The following is a 19023-nucleotide window of genomic DNA, read 5'->3' as shown; positions in this document are numbered from 1 at the left end:
TCCAAGATTCTTGCGTTGATCTAGTGTGGAGCAGAACAGTAAGGTATCATCTGCATATTCGAGGTCTGTGAAGGGGTAACTGCTAGTTGAAACCCCGGAAACATGGGCGCAGATCCACTCCATCAGATGGTCAATGATGCAATTGAACAGATGCCTGTGACATACATGTAAATTTCTCTCTGTGACATCAATAAGTTTATCTTTATCTTTATCTTATATTTATCTCTGTTGGTGCATAGGCAACAACGACTATCAGCTTACCATGCCGATGGTGGAAATGGGCTGTCAGCAGTCATTCGCTGACTGGGCTCCATCTGATAAGAGATTTTCTGATGTGACGTGGCATTTCTAGGACGATGCCGGAGAAGCCCTCTGTTGTCATTTGGGCCGCTCCAGATGTAGTGTGGCGTCTTCTATTTACTCACTGCTGTCTCGCCAGCGTGATTCGCAGATTCCCACAATGGAGATGTTGTATCTGGACAGTTTCCATGATAGAAGAATGGTGTGCCCTGTACGTCAAAGTGTTCGCACATTCATAGTAGCAACACAGAAGGGATGTCGAGATCAATTAATCATTGGTCAGGGGCGGGCAAGGGTCGGCTCCAAGGGTCAGTCCGGCTACTTTTGATTAGTTTTGTAACAAGAAGGGGGGTTTCTCTGGAGTGGGTTGTTAGCCAACAGCGAGATAGCGAGCTGGGGGGGGAGCTGCCCCTTAGGGCCTGCTGGTCTGCCCTGACCATGTTTATGGCTACTGTAGTTTTGACTGCTGTCTGAGTGTTTGCTGCTTCTGTAGTTGTTTCCTGCAGATATAGTTTTTTTTTTTTTTTTTTTTTCTGAAGTGGGAACTGTTCATATTCATGTGTGACGTGAGCGACACTCTGTCGACTCAAGCGAGATACAACCCAATTCCAATGAAGTTTGGACGTTGTGTTTTCGGCCTTGCTGCTTACATGTAGAAGTTCTCCAGATTCTCTGAATTTATGATTTATATATGACTGTAGATGATGGAATCCCTAAATTCCTTGCAATTGAACATTGACAAACATTATTCTTAAACTGTTGAACTATTTTTTGCACGCAGTTGTTCACAAAGTGGTGATCCTTGCCCCATCTTTGCTTGTGAATGGCTGAGCCTTTTGGGGATGCTCCTTTTATACCCAATCATGACACTCACAATTAGTGTCCTCAGTTCCCAAACACTTATTGAGTGTTGTTAGAAGGAAAAGTGATGTAACACAGTGGTAAACTTGCCACTTGAAATGTATTGTAGGCATCCATTTCAAAATGAGCAAATATTGCACAAAATAATAAAGGTTTATCAGTTTGAACATTAAATATTTTGTCTTTGTGGTGTATTCAGTTGAATATAGGTTGAAGAGCATTTGCAGATCATTGTATTCTGTTTTTAATTACATTGTACACAACGTCCCAACTTCATTGGAATTGGGGTTGTATAACTAATCAGGCAGGTAGATGAGGTCATCAGTGAAAGCACCTGTTTTAGGTGCACAGGTAGAAACAATGCATGGCACGACTTTATACACCTGAATGTTTGTTATTCAAGCTTGTCTTTTAAGATCTATGACTAATATATTCAACCACGGGCCAATGAACATTTTCCCTGCTTCCACTTGTGGAAATTTGGAGAAAAAATGGATTCTTCACATCCAGAGAATGGACGGTTCCACGGTGATAACAAAACATGGCATGTGGTGCTTGTGTGGGAGTGATGTGAGTGAATGAAATACACAGAAATAGATGGAGCCGTTTCTCTGTGCAATGATTTAGTGTTGAGGACACCCCAGAATCAATCTGAAAGTTGCCAAGGGGACAACAGCGTTTCACCTGGCTGCAGTAAACAACTGGAAATGTTGGAATGAGCAGGTTGTCTGCCTGGATGGCTCCAAGGTGATTCCATGTATGCGGTGCAGCATACCACCAGCACATGCTTACATACTATACACACACACACACACACACACACACACTAGTTTCTTAGTTTTTTTATTGTTAATAAATTTGCAAAAATCTCAAAAAAAACATTATTTTTCATATTTTCATTATGGGGTATTGTGTGCAGAAAATTGAGGGGAAAAAAAAAAGAATTTCATCCATTTTTGAATAAGGCTGTAATGTAAAAAAAAAAAAAAAATGTGGGAAAAGTCCAGCATTGTTAATGCTTTCTGGATGCACAAAGCAGGACCTGAAAGAAGCATACACCACTTCCCACACAAACCTGGTGATGTATAGGAAAAAACCTGACAGCACAATGTGTGTATCTGTACTAAAACTCAAATCCATGTATATGAATATTTTGGAGAAAATTGGCAACCCAGGTGGAGATGGTGAATTGAAACCAGATTGTAGGAAAAAATGTGAGTGGCATCATTTACACATAACAATGCGCTTTGTGTGTACCTTTAATAACACACATCAAATATACATGTACCTTCTCATGTTACATAGGATTCACACAAAACAAGTATCTGCCCAAACAAAAAGGAAAATGGTTTCCAAAAAAGACATGTAAAACCTTTCAGACAAACACCTACAAGTAAAACAATGTTTATAAATCACACACTACTTTGCCTCATATCCCACCCTTCACCCACCCACATTCAACACTACACAACACCTCATGAATATACAAGTCACACTATACTTTGGATGTGAATAATCATTTCAGTGCATCCATAACCCTTTGATTGTTGAACTGTCACACACACACAAAAACCTTTAACATAAATATTACTGTGATCTGACAGTGCGCTAATTATGTAATTATTATTTTTTAATCTTACTGGTGGTCAGCTGACTGCAGTGCGACGTTTAAAGCTCCCACTGCAGTCTGCACCAGAGCAGTCAGAGCTTCAATAGACGTTGTTGTCAGTTGTCAGAATTTGACTTCTCCTAAACAGATTTTGACTCATAAACCAAAAGAAAACAAAGCAAAATGGAAAAAAAAAAAAACCCAGCACATTAGACAGAGGAGTAATGTGAACCAAGTTGTTTATGTTGGAAATTAGACGTACATTATTTCCAACAATGGTAAATGTAGGGCAGGAACATCAGTGATGTGATCATTACAAACAGGCCTATTGGAGGCGCTGTTGTGGCTGCTGATGTAGTGGTTCCCACAGTTGTTGGGGTTCCCGTCATTACAGGTCTTGCTGTAGAACACACAAAGCTGCTGTCTGGATCTGTACCACTGGAAGTGAATGTCTTGAAGGTTACATTCGCTCCTCCGATTTGATCTGTGATCCAAGACTGAAATTGAGATATTCTGGCATAGCCATCAGGGAAACCCAAACCACAAGGTACCACAAAACTGGTGATGCCTGCCTGGATCCACACCGAGCCTTGTTTACATTGCAGAGAGCCACCTGAGTCCCCCTGCAACAGGACATAGAAAAAAAAAACAAGTTGTAGATTGTAAATACTATTCCTTGCATTGTTTGTTTATTTTAAAATTTCATTTTATTTCCTCCTTTATTTGATGAAACACACACACACACAAAAAAAAAACACTTCAGAGCAGAGAAAACATGCAAACTCAAAACAGAAACATAGGATCTTCATGCCATTATGACGTAGGATCCTCAGTAAGACTGTCACCTTCACATCATTACATGCTGGAAGATCAGGACTCAGCTGTGGCGTCAGATCGGTGCCAAAACCGCTCTCATGTAAAACATGCATTTGGTCGTATTATTTTATTTCACACGTGTAGATATTAACTGCGCTCAGAGGAAACTGTTCCTCAAGTGAGATCAAAAGTGCTGTGCGAGCAAATAGGAATATATGTGACCAAGGGCGTAGGTTTGGTCTCAGCTTTGGTAGGGACAATACCACCCCCCGCCCCCCTGCCCACCACCACCACCCCCTAACCCACTCATACCATTAGACGCACAAGTACAGCATAATACATAACATATGACGACATAATGCTGAATAATTTAACACTTTATTTACATTATTAAGTGTGTAGGCAGACAAACAAATAGCTTAAATAACAAAATTGCACCCAAAATCACGAATCTATTCTATAGGCCTACACCTGAGAGAACAAGACAACAAAAAAAATACTTGTGGAGCTAACAAAAAAAAAAAGTTTTTGCAACCAAGATGTATAATCTATTCTCTTCATCAATAATGCAGTTGTAGGTATCTGGCAACCTAATTTGCCAACAAAAAAAAGGGCTTTACAATGATATATATGGTGTATTACGGTAAACATAAGCCTGTGATGTCATAACGCAGAGGAAAAACACGGAAGTTTCACACTAGTGCGCCGCTGATTCTCATTACCGTAAGTTCTCATGTAAGCCCTCACGCTGAAAAAATTCAACACTGACAGCAAGCCAAGAACCCGTGCTTTCCAACAGTATGCTATATGTTGCATATATTACGGTAAAGTGCGTTCGGTGGAAAAGATGTTGGTTGGGGAATCTTCCTGTCACGGTAAGATTGGATGGGAACTCATTACTTTGTATGGAGAGGGGGCGGGCTTTCAAATGACTGTCCCGGTCGCCCAAAGCCAGCATTTGATGCCGCCTGAGTGCAACACCTGCAAAATGATTCTTGGGTGTCAGAGAGAGATGCGTGTTTGGGCAACCAACTGAAATTATCGTACATATTGGATTTTTTCCCATTATTGATCGTACATTTATTGATCGTACATCGTACAGAGGGCAAAACTATCGTACAAATACGATAATTATCGTACATCTGGCAACACTGCACCGGAGCCACCCATCCTCTGCGCTCTGGGACCTCCCACTTTACAAATGAAGCACTGCCTGCCACGAGATGCGCTTTGTTTACGTCCATGTGAGAAGAACGTGAGCTAATGAAATTGCAACATGGTAACCCTGTCACTCTGGCACATCGAAAACACAAAATGTGACGACTAAAATTATAGTATCGAGTTCGCAAAAAAAATAGTGAATGATTTTGTTATATAAAAAAAATTCTAAATATTGGTAGGGACTATTTTGCCATCCCAAAATATTGGTTGTGACTTGTCCCTATGGTCCATATGCAAACCTACGCCCCTGTATGTGACCAGCGCACCCCCACCCTCTCAAAGTGGATTTCTGCTTGCACACAGTGGATTACCACTCTATCGCTTGAAACTTGGGTGATTGGTTGTTTCTGAATATCAAGTATTGATTGACAGCCCTCCTCTCTGATATGGAAGTCTGCTCAAATGGATACAACGGCGTTAACCGATTATCTCCTCATTAGATAGATGATGACTGCACTCCAGTCATCATCTATCTCAGTGACAGATCTCTGAAGTTTCTGTGCTACGATCATTTCCACATTTGAGTCACACTCAACACCCAAACTAATCAAAGGGATAATGTCATTATTAACCATCAGATGTTAAAGTAAAACCTCTTAAATCACATGCATACAATTAGGCCACAACCTCCCGGAAGTAGACAACGGCGTCTCCTTCTTTTAGCAGACTTCTGTGTCAGTGGAGGGCTGTCAATCAAATCTTGCTTTTCAGAAACAATCAATCACAGCAGAACTAGTACCAACACCCCCTCCCCCCTTGTTCCCTCCCCCCATAGTACCAAAACCAGTGGTGGGCACTGTTCAGCTAATCCGATAACCGATAATTATCAAACCTAATGTTTTTTGTTAGCGGATTAGCTTTTCAGAAACATTTTAAAACCATCATCAGAACAATTATCTTCCAATAGGTTTTAGACCACTAATGTTTTTTTTTTACATAACATTGAAAAACATTTATAATCATTTTTGCTCCTGTATGCTATGTATTTTGCAGCAGTGAGGTAGCTCAACTTTGCCCCAGCAGAAAAGACCTGTCTGTCAGACTGATACAAAAAACCCCGAAAAGTCATTACTCCTTAACACCATACAGTGGGTCCCGCCATGAGGCAGAGGTCTTGAAATGGGAAGCAGGTTTGACTTATGGTTTTGATTTATAAATCATATTATTCCAGATAGAATAACTACATTAAAGTAAACTCTTAAAATGTACAAAGTGGATGTATGACACATAGCTGTTAATTTTAAAATAATGCACTAATTCTGAAGATTTGAACATTAAAACACAGATGCCCAAAGGGATTATGTGTAAACTTAGCCTCCGTTCATACTGATTGGTTGACTAATTCAGGCTATGTAAAAGCCAACACAAGTGAATCAATGTAATGTGTGTGTTGGTGTTTACAAATAAATGTGCTTTGTAAAATATGTCATTTTTTCATTTGTATAAAAAAGCATTTGTAAAGCCGAAAAGTCTGTTAAATTGTGATTCAGGCCGTGTGATATAACTGGCGTCAAAATGCATAGAACACTACCATCTACTGGCAACCTGTTATATCACAGTGTTGTCGACCACAGGATTTTAAAATTATCTATAGGTTTCCAAAACCTGAGAGACCACGCGTGGAGATAAAAAAAAAAAAAAAAAATTATAGAGCTGACAGTTTTGGTTGTACAGTGTGTGGTGTGCAGCCACAGTAAAAACAACACACACCACACACAAACATTTCCCAGGTCAGACAGGAAATCTCGCAAAATCTCTCGAGATTAAACCTGACTTCAGAGTAAACAAACGGAGATAGTTTTGTGGATTATTTACAACAGTGGAAAAAAAAATGTTACAAAAAGAAAAGGCGTTCTTTAAAGGAGTGGAGACAGCGTGACCACCAACTTTCTGGTAAGCCTTTTGATTTTAGATTTCGCTCCGTACATCGATCACCTCGCTTTCTGATTGGCTGCATGTCACATTCAGCAGGCTGCATGCTCGTTTGTGGTTGGAGGACACCGCACATGCTGCAATATCAGGCCAAGACAATCCAACATGTTGAATATCCCCGATTTGCGATCGGAGCGCTCCTGACGTCCTTCCGAGCAGATCAGAGTGCTCTGAACACACCGCATACAGCAGGAATATCTCATAAGATTATCTTTAGTGTCATCATGATTGCCGTAGCGTCCTTAAGATTGTCAGAAGGGGAAGACGGGTCCGATATCAGCCTAATTATCTTGCCGTGTGAACCAGGCTTAACAGATCCGTTGTTATGATGCCTCACTGAGCGACTGATTGATGCATTATTATGACACCGCACCTCAAAGTTCAATGACTAAAATACCAACATTCTGGGTGCAGTGAACAGGTTTTCACTATTATTTGATTTCTTTGTGCAACTGACATCATTATTCAAGTATTCAAAAGACATTCCTATCGCCACACAACTCCACCACACACGAAAAAGTTTTACAGTTCTTGTTATTGAAAGAAACTGCGTCTCCCTAACTGGACAGAGTTGTGATATCATCACGCATGCGCTTAGGCGCTGTTTAGCGGGATCTTGAAAATCCTCCATTACAATTTAACAGACTTTTCAACTTTACAAATGCCTTATTTGTTTTTTTGTTTTGTTTTGTTTATGTAAATGAAAAAAATGACATATTTTACAAAGCACATTTATTTGTAAACATGAACACACATTACATTGATTCACTTGTGTTGCTTTTTACATAGAATGAATTAGTCAACCAATCAGCATGAGCAGAGGCAAAGTTTACCCATAATCCCTTTGGAAATCTGTGTGTTAATGTTCAAATCTTCAGAATTAGTGCATTATTTTAAATTAACAGATATGTGTTATATATCACTTTGTACATTTTAAGAGTTGACATTAATGTAGTTATTCATCCAGATTAATTTGATTTATAAATCAAAACCATAAGTCAAACCTGCTTTCGATTTCAAGACCTCTGCCCATGGCTGGACCAGTGTATGTTGTAAAGGAAAATGATGCTTTCTTATAGCAGTGGGAACAAAGTCATAAGTGCTGGCTTATTGGCTGTGTTTAAGTTTGTGTTCACTTTTCATTCTAGTAGAAACTTTGCCGATGTTTAAACTCAAAATTGGCATGTTCTCAGCTGCGAATCAAAATTGAGAAGCTATCGGTTAGCTGTAGCCTCCAGTATGTTTTTAGACAATGTATCGGTTGTTTAGAAGAAGCATTACATATTTCCAGCCTTCTCAGTAACAGGCGATGGACAGCAATTGACGGCTTACCACCGCCAAAATGACAGAAACAAAATCAGTCCCTATAAACATCACGTATATTTAATGAAGTACTGTTATATATTTGCTTGTTTTGTGAAGAATGTTAAATGGTCCAATGAAGTTTTTTGCTGTTTAGCATACAAGTGAATGATTTAGAGCACTGTGCACACACGTAATCAAGCATGAAGCAAGTCCACTGTTTGTTGAAAGCCAGAAATGTCACAAAAACCTAACATAAGTCTTTATTTTGGAGCCATGAATAAATAAATCAATGTGTGCAGCGACATGTACCAAGTCAATTTTTGACCAGAAAAAACATTCATGTGATTCCTGAAGACTAAAAATTTTTCTTCATAGTTGATCGGTAAGGTGGTTTGTGGTTAGCACTGTGCAGGTTCATTTCCAGTGTTCTTCCATGATGAATGCTTTAAGAGTGCCCACACCGTGGATAATCTCTCTGTTGTTCCTTTATTTATTTCCTAAAATATTCTTATATCTTCCCCAGGTTTTATGGCAAATTGATCATCCTGTAACAAACTTATGTTCTTTCTCCATTGTCCACCCTTTTAGCCAATGGCCACTGCCACTGGCTACTGCCATGTACTGGCCAGTAGATAGCAGTGTTCATGGCAGTATGAACAGTGTTGCCACCCACCAAATATTGGCTAATAGTGCTGAAACCCACCTAACAACAGAATTTTCAGTTTCAAAATTGCCTTTTTCTTTACAATGAAAAAAATGACAAATTTACAAATGTAGTTTTATTGCAAAACCCACCACACATTTCAGTAAGTTGTGTGTGCAGCCAACCACACCTTAATTTACCCATAATGCACTGTGGCGTGTGTCCTAAATGCTAAAACAATTCAAAATTAGTGCATTGCTTTAAAACTATAACATATAGCTGATATTTTCACTTTATAAAACACAGACATGATGTTAATTTAAATAACTTGTCCGTTATTGGTTTGTTTAAAATTTAACCATAAGTCAAAACTGTATGCCTGTGAATGACTTGGGTGATATGCCAGCAAGTCTGTATGGTGTGAAGAGAAATTGTTTTTCCTGGATTTTGTATTTTTTGTGTTTTACTTTCTTTTGCTCTGATCACCAGGTCTCTTTTGCTGACAGAAAGCTGATCTGATATAGAGGTGCTTTCTTGTTGTTGTTGTTGTTGTTGTGTCAGTACTGAAAGTTATCAGTTTAGCTTTTATCTATAACTTCTGCTAAATTTTTTCGGGGTTTATTGGTTTAGCTTTCTAAAAGTTACTTTTTCAGTTAGCGGGTTAACTGTTATCAAAGCTAACTTTTAGGTTACTTGTGCCCACCACTGCATGTGTTTGTCTATGTGTCTGTCGTATGATGGACTGGCATCCTGTCTGAGCTGTACCCTGCCTCCTCTCATGCAGTGACCCGCAGAGATACGCTGCAGAAACCCAACACCCACCCACCGGACTCTTAACTGGAAAAAAGCAAGAAGACAGTAAATGAATGAACAGCTGATTGATAGCTTAAATAATTCTCAATAACTTTATATTTGAAAAGTACAGAACAGCAGACCAAAAGGTTTTAACTTCAAGTGTAAGAAAAAAAAACTTTTTTCCCCTTTCATATTGCATCATATCAGTAATGAAAGCGGATTGACACATAAATTAAACTAGTGGGTTATACTCACGAAACATGCTCCTTCACCCCCTGTTTGTCCTGCACATATTACGTCTTCAGGGAGGTTGACATGTATTATGGGGTGAAAGCTGCAGTTGCACTGATTATTTCCAATCACAGGAACCTGAACCTCCTGCAGTGGAAAAGGTGATGGCAGTGGCTCTGTGGGAGAGAAATATTCAAAATTTATCATTTTACCATGGATAAATCACATTCTCATTTAACAGACAGTGGCAATTTGCTTTTTTATAAACATATATGATACATACAAGAATCATATAATCAATTCTTTTCAAATTATTATAAATTGGTTTAAAATTTAAATGTTTCTTTTTCATTTGTTTTATTATAGCAAAAAAAATAAAAAATGATGTTGATGGCATCTTGACTTGAAATGAAGCTCGAGAATTCCCTCAGCTGTGCAGAAAAAACATTGTTTTCTATCAAAATGGTAGAACTGGACAGGGTGGGAGCCAGAACTCATGTCTGACACTCACCAGTTTTCACTGGTAAAACTTCAGATTTCTGTGTACAGCACTCACCAGTACCTGTATATTGGCTGGCTGTGATGTCCAGAAACAACTTGAGCAGATTCCTCACAGAGGTAATCATGTGGTGTATGGTTGCCTTCCCTAAATTTCATTAGAATATATTCCAGGGTGGGTCCAAGTTTTTTTCACCCATTTTAAACAATGTTGCGTATAAACCATAGCGATTGTTACAGCTGAAACCCAAACGGAAGGGAAATGGAAAGTTAATAGGACAAATATTTTTGGAGAAATTAGCAATTTTAGCTAACCAGTAAACGATGGCTGTTGTGCTGCAATGCACCATGGGAGTTTGGGGTTTTGAGGTTTTAAATGTTCCTGTTGTAGTTCATGTTGGTTTAACAGTGTTGTTTGTGTTAATGATTTATTGTGTTTTTGTAGGTCAAAACAATCATTTTGTAGGACACGTGCTCGCATGTGCAGAGTGCAATTGGTACCAAACGTATGGAAACTAAATTTGCACTTTAAATGCAATGCAACACAAATGGAATGAAATAATTGAGGTCATTGTGACATACAACGCACCAATCAAATGACAAGGATCCACTCAGCCATTATATAAAATACAATAATCATAATTAGAGTGTACATAATAACAAGTACTTAAATAATTTATAAATATATTAAGACAGTAAATTAACATTACATCAAAAAAACTGTTGAGTTCTTCTAAAAACTGCTGAGGTCTAAGGTGTAAGGATCTAAAAACATTGTGGACTCACAGGCCATTCCAACTCATTATAGAACCTTTGCACAATTTATTACCACCGTTGAAAAATGTGAGTTACCTATTTTATAATCATTGCCCAATCTAGAGTCTGTGGATCCCCACGAGCAACACACTAGTCTACCTTTTTAAGGAAACCCTTTTGCAATTGCATCCTAGGATTTAAGAAAAACAAGCTGGAGAGAACTAAGAAAACAACAAATTGTTCTCCTGAGGAACAAGATTATATTTCACTCACTAACCATTGCTGCTCTTTTCTAATGCAGCCATTATAGAAAGGCTTTGACATACACATTATTTAAACACATTTTAAGGAGACAGATTTTCTAGAGCTTTTACTTAATTCAATAACAAATGAAAATCTACTAGGCTAAATAAAAACCTTTTTTCTTGACTTTTTTGCAAGCTTTTATTTGCTGCCATTTTCACAAATCTACACACAGTAGCTTTAATCTGAACAGCAGAGCTGCATCAGACACTTTAACACCATGAGACAGAGTGTAAATGTAGGCTTTTCTTTCCATTAAAAGTTTAATTGTTATTCATGTCGGATGCATTTACTTTGCAGTACGTTTATAATTTATGTTTTGACTAGTTGCGCGGCATGTCGTCTTAAACATGCAGTTTTTAAACTCAAATGTGGTTCAATACGTGGTTCCTAGATTTTGCGTGCTGGTGTCCTCTCTATGTGGCTTTTATTTACACTCAAACATACAGCAGGCTGACCCCCTGCCCCCCTCCTCGTCCTGCAGAGGAACAGACACAAATGACTTGCTGATGGCAACCAGGAGAAAAACAATAAAGTGATTTTTGAATGCGGTGCATGTGTCTCACGGATGTTGTGTTCCAGGGATGATGCAAATATTATATCTTGCATCCAGCCTGACAACATGTTGAGTCTCATGCCGAGTGCGTGAGACCTGACAGGACCGGTTTAAAGCACGAGTGAGACTTGAGAACTCTGAAAGTACGGAAAACTGAGAGTAAAGGACACCTTAAAAATAAAAGCAACACTGTTTTATTTCATGCATGATGTGTAAACATAATCACATATAATTTGCAATTTCTAAATCATCTCATGTGGGGCAGTCAGACACAGCCAAAGGGCCTGATGAGGCCCGAGGGTCGTACAATGCCCAGGTCTGAATTAGAGGATGCCTTTATAGAAAAGTACTTAGAAGTGAGGAATCATAATCAAGTTACAGTTCAAAGGGGCATTTTGTATATTTGGTGGAAATTGTCACCTAAATATTCATTCTTTTTCTATATCCAGTTACTCCATTTGAGGGTCATGGGGGAGCTGGAGCCTATCCCAGCAGTCAGAGGGCGAGAGGCGGGGATGCACCCTGGAAAGGATGCTCATCTGTCGCAGGGCCACAAATAGACAAACAAACACATCCACCTCTATGGTCAATTTAAAGTTTCCAGTTCATCTAACCTGCATGTTTGTGGAAGTAGGATGAAGCCAGAGCACCCAGAGAGAACTAACATGAACACAAGAACATGCAAAAAGCAGGAATGACCAGGCTGAGAGTCATCCCATTACCTACTTGCTGTGGGACAACATTGTTAACCACTAAGCCACCGTGCCACCTTCATAAATATGTTATTATTATTATTGGTTCCATTTTGTGCACACAGTTAAAAAATATGTTATACATCGCAAGGTTTAAATGAGATTTTGGCAGCCTCTTCTCAGTAATATATCAGCATTAACATCATCCATCCATTTTCAATACCTGCTCACTGGAGCTATCCCAGCAGTCATAGGGCATAGGCGGGGTACACCCTGGACAGGACGCCAGTTTATCACAGGGCTCAGCATTAACAGTTATTCATAAGAACAAAATTCTCTCCTGTCACAGACTCACTTTGACTGACAGAACTGACACCAGGTTAATGGTTCTGACATATCTTTTGGTCTCTAACTGCTTTAACTGAATGGGCATCCTGATACTCTTGATCTGCCTCTGAGGAGATTGACTGTGATTTTGCATGTATGTATGTTGTATGTGAAACATTCATTGTATAAATAAAGACTGAGTAAACACTAACCACTGCTGCTGATTTGGCCCCATCCTGTGGACCAGCACGTGGTGTTGGTGTAGAACAGGCTGGAGTTACTTGCCAGGCAGATCGGTCTGACGTAATTGGTGAAGTTGATCTGGGCCCCTGAGTTGAATCAGGGCAATGTCATTGCCAGTGATTACTGTGGTGTATGAAGGATGAATAATGAACTTGGAGATGAGGTGGATCTGCGTATGATCACTTGGGGTAGCCAGATTCACTTGGCCCATGACAACAATCCACCAACTGGTGTTTGATCTGCACATAAAATAGACACAAATAAGTGAAATCATGCAATGAGTGGAAATTACAGTAAGTACGTATATTTGTCAGGTTTGTGATTGTAAAGATCAGTTCTTCTTACATTACACGGCAGTGAGCTGCAGTGAGCACCCACTGGCTGCTGATCAGAGTCCCTCCACAGATGTGATAGGTTTGACTGCCGGAAATAATCTGAAGGCTGACCTGCCAGGGCCATGATCCAGCTGATGCATTTACACCACCCACAATTCTTGAGCTCAGAGGTGCCACTCCACATTCTGAGAGAATGTAACCAAATATATGTAGCAATGACTGTTAGTGATTTTCAGTCAGATGTTCAACCAGCAACATCTTTAATAAAGTATAACATACTTTTCACTTTGTACAACAGAATGGGAACGTAAAACAGAAATTCAAGACTAGACAGTACGTTGCTGTGGATGAAGCCAAAACGTCTCTGTGGTACTACATTGGCTGACTCAAACCACGCTTCAAAGCCCTTTGAAACCTTTTAGACACCCTGTTTCAAAACATTGATCTCAGTCCACATGAAAAGAAAAACATCACATTATATGAGGGTGAACACCAAAACAGAATGAAAAGTAAAACAAGAATTAAAGACAGATTACATGTGGCTGGGATGGTGCCAAAACGTTTTTTTTTTTTTTTTTTTTTGGTACTTTGGCAAATAGCAGCTGATATTAAGTGCTACTGCCACCTACTGGTGAGGAGTGGCATGGCGAGTTAGCAGAGTCTATGTCAGGGGTTGGCCAAGTTCGGTCCTCGAGAGCCACATTCCTGACACTCTTAGTTGTCTCCTGCTCCAACACAACCTGAATCCAATGGAAAGGCTCATTAAAAGTCTCGCCAACGAGTCTTTCAGTGGATTCAGGTAGTGCTGGAGCAGGGAGACAACTAAGGCGGTCAGGAATGTGGCTCTCGAGGACCGAACTTGGCCACCCCTGGTCTATGTCATGGTCTACCTTTGTCTGCCTCTCTTCTTCCCATTTGAACCTCTTGTGGTAGTTTGTCTGTTTTCTCTCCAGGTGGCGCACTGCAGAGCCAAGGAACACCTGCAGCTCATCTTCTCCTCACAGCTGACTCGCATGAGCGCTTGATCAGAAGCCGGCTACTTAAACCCCGGCTCTGAGCTCAGTCTTGGCCAGAGCCTTTGTTCCGTGACCCTGACCAGCTGGATTTGGCTCTTCCATGAGCTTTCCATGATGAATCCATGTCCTTGACCATGCCAGATTCTCCATCTTGTCATTCCTGCCGCTTCAATGCGCACTGACATCTAAGCTTCCGTAGCTCATCTCTAGGTAACCTGGCCATCTCTAATTCCCGCAGTAGAGCTGTTGATCCTTTATTGTTTCCAGACACTTCCTGCGTGGCTCCCATGCTGCTCTCTGCACAACGTCACTTTGGAACTCATTTGGTCTCTGCCTCTGAAGCGCACAGCTCTCCCATGTTCGTTAAGTTCTTGCATGTCCTGTGAGATCCCATTCTCATGCTGCTCCTGTTTGTGACTGTGCATGACTACGAACTGTTTCTAAGAACTAATTTTCAAGAACTGTATGAGGTCTGATGCAGAAGAGCTAGAACTTTCTAAGTCATCTCGAAAGTCAAGTCCTGCTTAATTGGAACTGCATCAGAAGAGGGTGCAGCACCAGCTTCCAGTGTTACAAGTGCAGTCACTCACCTGGGCCTCCTCTGTCCTCCTAGTTCCTCAGCTCTCTGCATCCCACCTGGCTCCAGTTTCAGCTCCATATACTCCAGGACTCCAGTTTGTTCTCAGACTCCCAAGTCTGGCCCTGTGTGTTCAGTGGCTCACGAACTTCCACCACTAATATGTGGGCCCAGTCTCAGCTTAGCAGGCTTTTTCCAGCTCAGCACAGTACTTTAAGTTATTTATGTTGTAAATAAATCTCTTTTTGTTCACAACCTGTTCTGGTTCTTGCTCCCAGTGTTTGACCTTGTAAGCGTCCGGTTCCATCCGGACCTCTAACCACAGCAGTCTACCTCTTATCTTAAATAATAAAATTCTTCCTAATGATGCCAAATTTTTAAGCATGTACCATACTGTTATCATTTTACATTGTTGTTCTGGCCGGACATCTTCCAGGTTCAGTTCTCAATTTCAATTTGTTTCAGTTTATTTTCTTTTATATAGCACCAAATCACAAGATTGGTAGAGAAGCTTGAATCTTCGACTGGACTGGGTTGCTTGATGCGAGGACGTTTTGCTTCAAATCGCAGAAGCTTCCTCAGCTAAAATTCTTGCTCTGGTGGTCTGACTTCTGTCTTGACTCTTGTAGAGAAGAATTGTAGTAAAGAAAAATCACAACAGAGTTGCCTCAAGGTGCTTCACACAAGTAAGGTTTAACCTTACAACCCCTAGAGCAAGCACACAGGTGATAGTGGTAAAGATAAATTCCCTCTGATGATTTGAGGAAGAAACCTCAAGCAGACCATGACTCAAAGGGGTGACCCTCTGCGTGGGCCATGCTACTAACATAATTGAAACTCATGGGTTGAAACACAGGAAATTATACAGGAGATTTTGGGAGTCCATGCTCGTGCACAAGACGGGAGGCAACACAAATGGCGTGTAAGTGTGGCATGTGTCTCCACCAGCAAACCACAATCCAACATTGTCAAGGTGTGGCTGAGATGGAAAATGCTCAAACGGCAGCTGGAGTGCAGTGCAATCGCTGTCCAGCACAGTGTGCACATCTGGATGGCCTGTCATGTCCATGATGGATGTCATGTAACAAACATTGCCATTTCCTCCCATTACACAATGTATATGGGGCATTATGATCATTACAGCTGTAATACCAGACATGCAGGTGCATGCAGCATGCTGCATGTCCATGCGAGTCGATGCATGTGACATGCTTGGCGCATGCAGCTGACCGACATGTCAGAGCTGTGGACCACCCACCATGACATATTCACCATGTCCCTCTGGAGGTGGGATCACCAGGCAGCAGTGTACACATGCCGCCACAACAGAGTTAAAAAATAAAAAATGCTCACAAAAGCACTGTCCCATATGACTCACATAGATTCCATATAAACCCCATATGACATGGCAGTCCGCGGCCAGCACGGCATCCAAGCGGACAGCCACGTGACACGCGATCACAACGTCCATCTGTCATGTGGAGCAAAGGGTGACAGGCAGCCGTGAGCCCAAGTGGGCGTGTCGCTCAGATCATGTCAGTGCAGGCAGGCACACCAAAGCTGTCAGGTGATAACACACACGTTATCAGGTGAGAGTGCGAGTGACAGCGGGGTGTTCAAATAAAAGAAAGAGTGGTAAAATAAATAAATACATACATACATACAATAAGGCAGTCTCTCCCAAAGTGGGGTCCGTGGCCCACCAGGGGGCCGCGGACCCCACTTTGGGCATTGCATGGGGGCCATGAGGTCTTCCAAAAATACATATAATTTCATGATGATTATTTTTTAAACATATTTTGATATACGAGGTCTGTTAGAAAAGTATCCGACCTTTTTATTTTTTTCAAAAACCATATGGCTTTGAATCACGTGTGATTGCATCAGCCAAGCTTGAACCTTCGTGCACGTGTGAGTTTTTTCACGCCTGTCATTTGCGTTATTCGCCTGTGAGCAGGCTTTGTGTGAGCACTGGTCCACCCCTCTCGTCGTTTTTTTATTGCGAATAAATGTCTGAACGATTTGGAGCTTTGCTGCATCAATTTTTTTCCAGAAACTGTGAGAGACCTCCAGGTGGACACCGTTCAGAAAATTAATATGGCTTTCAGTGACGATTTTATGGGGATTACACAGATTAAGGAGTGATCCATCATCATCATTCATCTGACAGTTAATAATCACATTATTAGTGTGAAGTTCGCTGATCCACAGCAGGATTGTTTTCCACCGGTGCGGCTCCACCTGAAGACCGTGGCGTCAGCGCAGTTCCACCGGCGCGGCTTCACCGAGGCCCGAGGCGTCAGTGCACATCCACCGGCGCGGCTCCACCTGAAGCCCGAGGCGCCAGCGCGGAGTTATCTGACCATGGGTCCGAAGAAGGCACTGACGGCGGAGGAGGGAGACGATATCAAGAAGTCCCTGGACTTTTTGTCTGAGGAAATCTCTGTTGTTAAAATGCAGCAGAAATCCATTATGGAGCTGGTGAAAGAAGTGAAGGCTCTCCGGATCCAGAATGCCGAGAAAGACCGGCGTCTGGTGTACCTGGAGAACCGTGTTGCGGAGTTGGAACAGTACACAAGGATGAACGACGTTATTATTACAGGAATTCATATTAAACCTCGATCCTACGCACGGGCGGTGTCAGAAGACAGCAGAGGGGAGGCCAGCGAGTAGCTCAGTGGAACAACAGGTGGCTGACTTCCTGCAATCTAAAGGTATTCAAATGGACTGTAATAACATTGAAGCGTGCCACCCCCTGCCCAGGAGAGAGGATGGAGACAAGCGAGCAGTTATAATGAGGTTTGTCAACAAAAACATAAAATGGCATTGTTGAAACAGGGACGGAAACTCAAAGGAACAAACGTATTCATCAATGAACATCTGACCAAAAGAAACGCAGACATCACCAGGAAAGCTCGTTTCTTAAAAAAGCAGGGAAAATTCAACAGACATGGACATCCAACTGCAAAACATTTATCAAATTGAATGGAACACCAGAACAAGCGAAGGTTATGGTAATCAGGAACATCGAGGATCTGGACAAATATGACCAATAAGGTATGAGGACACAAACACATCACAACACCATGACACAGACCAGAGGAACCTATTCATCTACTACATCATCTACATCTGGAGACAAGAAGGATATAACTCAAATGATTGCTGATCATGGAAAAGTAGAACTGAGAACATTTAAATACACAGACCACAATGTACTGGACTTGGAGCACGATATAGACCCGGACAATAATTTCTTCTCAAATATCAATGACAGTTGTTGCTATTATACAGATGAACAGTTTAATCGGATCATTAACGGATAACAAATTATCAATAATCCATTTCAACAGCAGAAGTCTATATGCAAACTTTAACAACATTAAAGAATATTTAAGTCAATTTAAAAAAATATTTAACATAATTGCTATATCAGAAACATGGATCAATGAAGATAAAGGAATGGATTTTGAACTGGATGGATATGAATTTAATTGTGTAAACAGAAAGAATAAGAGTGGAGGAGGAGTGGCTGTGTATGTGGATAAGAACATGGATTATAAAATAGTAGACAATATGACAACTGTGATCGATAACTTATTAGAATGTATAACTATTGAAATATGTGAAGAAAAAAGCAAAAATGTATTAGTCAGCTGTATATATAGAGCACCAGGATCTAGTATTGAAACATTCACTGACTGTATGGAAAAAACGTTCTCAAAAACTAATCAAAAAACTGTGTTCATTTGTGATGACTTAAATATTGATCTGCTCAATCCAAATAAGCATAAAATAACAGATTAATTTAAATCAAATCAATTTTATTTATATAGCGCCAAATCACAACAAACAGTTGCCCCAAGGCGCTTTATATTGTAAGGCAAGGCCATACAATAATTACGGAAAAACCCCAATGGTCAAAACGACCCCCTGTGAGCAAGCACTTGGCGACAGGGGGAAGGAAAAACTCCCTTTTAACAGGAAGAAACCTCCAGCAGAACCAG

At 40.7% G+C, this 19023-nt stretch overlaps 1 protein-coding gene across 1 annotated transcript; it reads right to left on the bottom strand.

Moving 5' to 3' along the window:
* Positions 1 to 2651: 2651 nt before the first annotated feature.
* LOC117530593 (testisin-like) lies at positions 2652 to 15097 on the bottom strand. The gene is made up of 4 exons (XM_034193481.1): positions 15030 to 15097; positions 13058 to 13185; positions 9738 to 9889; positions 2652 to 3393 (listed from the first exon to the last, which is right to left on the bottom strand). The coding sequence occupies exons 1-4, from the start codon at positions 15095 to 15097 to the stop codon at positions 3034 to 3036; spliced, it is 708 nt and encodes a 235-aa protein (XP_034049372.1). The 3' UTR covers positions 2652 to 3033.
* Positions 15098 to 19023: the final 3926 nt, after the last annotated feature.

Source organism: Thalassophryne amazonica, chromosome 18 (genome assembly GCF_902500255.1).
Source record: "Thalassophryne amazonica chromosome 18, fThaAma1.1, whole genome shotgun sequence".
NCBI classification, from domain to species: Eukaryota; Metazoa; Chordata; class Actinopteri; order Batrachoidiformes; family Batrachoididae; genus Thalassophryne; species Thalassophryne amazonica.
Note: the sequence above shows the minus strand (reverse complement) of the source record. Positions and strands in the feature narration are given on the sequence as shown.

What these genes read in the sequence shown, in the direction of transcription:
- LOC117530593 (XM_034193481.1), bottom strand. Translation starts at nt 15,097, where the DNA reads ATGGAGCTGAAACTGGAGCCAGGTGGGATGCAGAGAGCTGAGGAACTA. An exon ending in GGGCCAAATCAGCAGCAGTG is followed by an intron (nt 9,890 to 13,057) that starts GTTAGTGTTTAC and finishes TCTCTCCCACAG; the next exon opens with AGCCACTGCCATCACCTTTT. An exon ending in GGGGTGAAGGAGCATGTTTC is followed by an intron (nt 3,394 to 9,737) that starts GTGAGTATAACC and finishes GTCCTGTTGCAG; the next exon opens with GGGGACTCAGGTGGCTCTCT.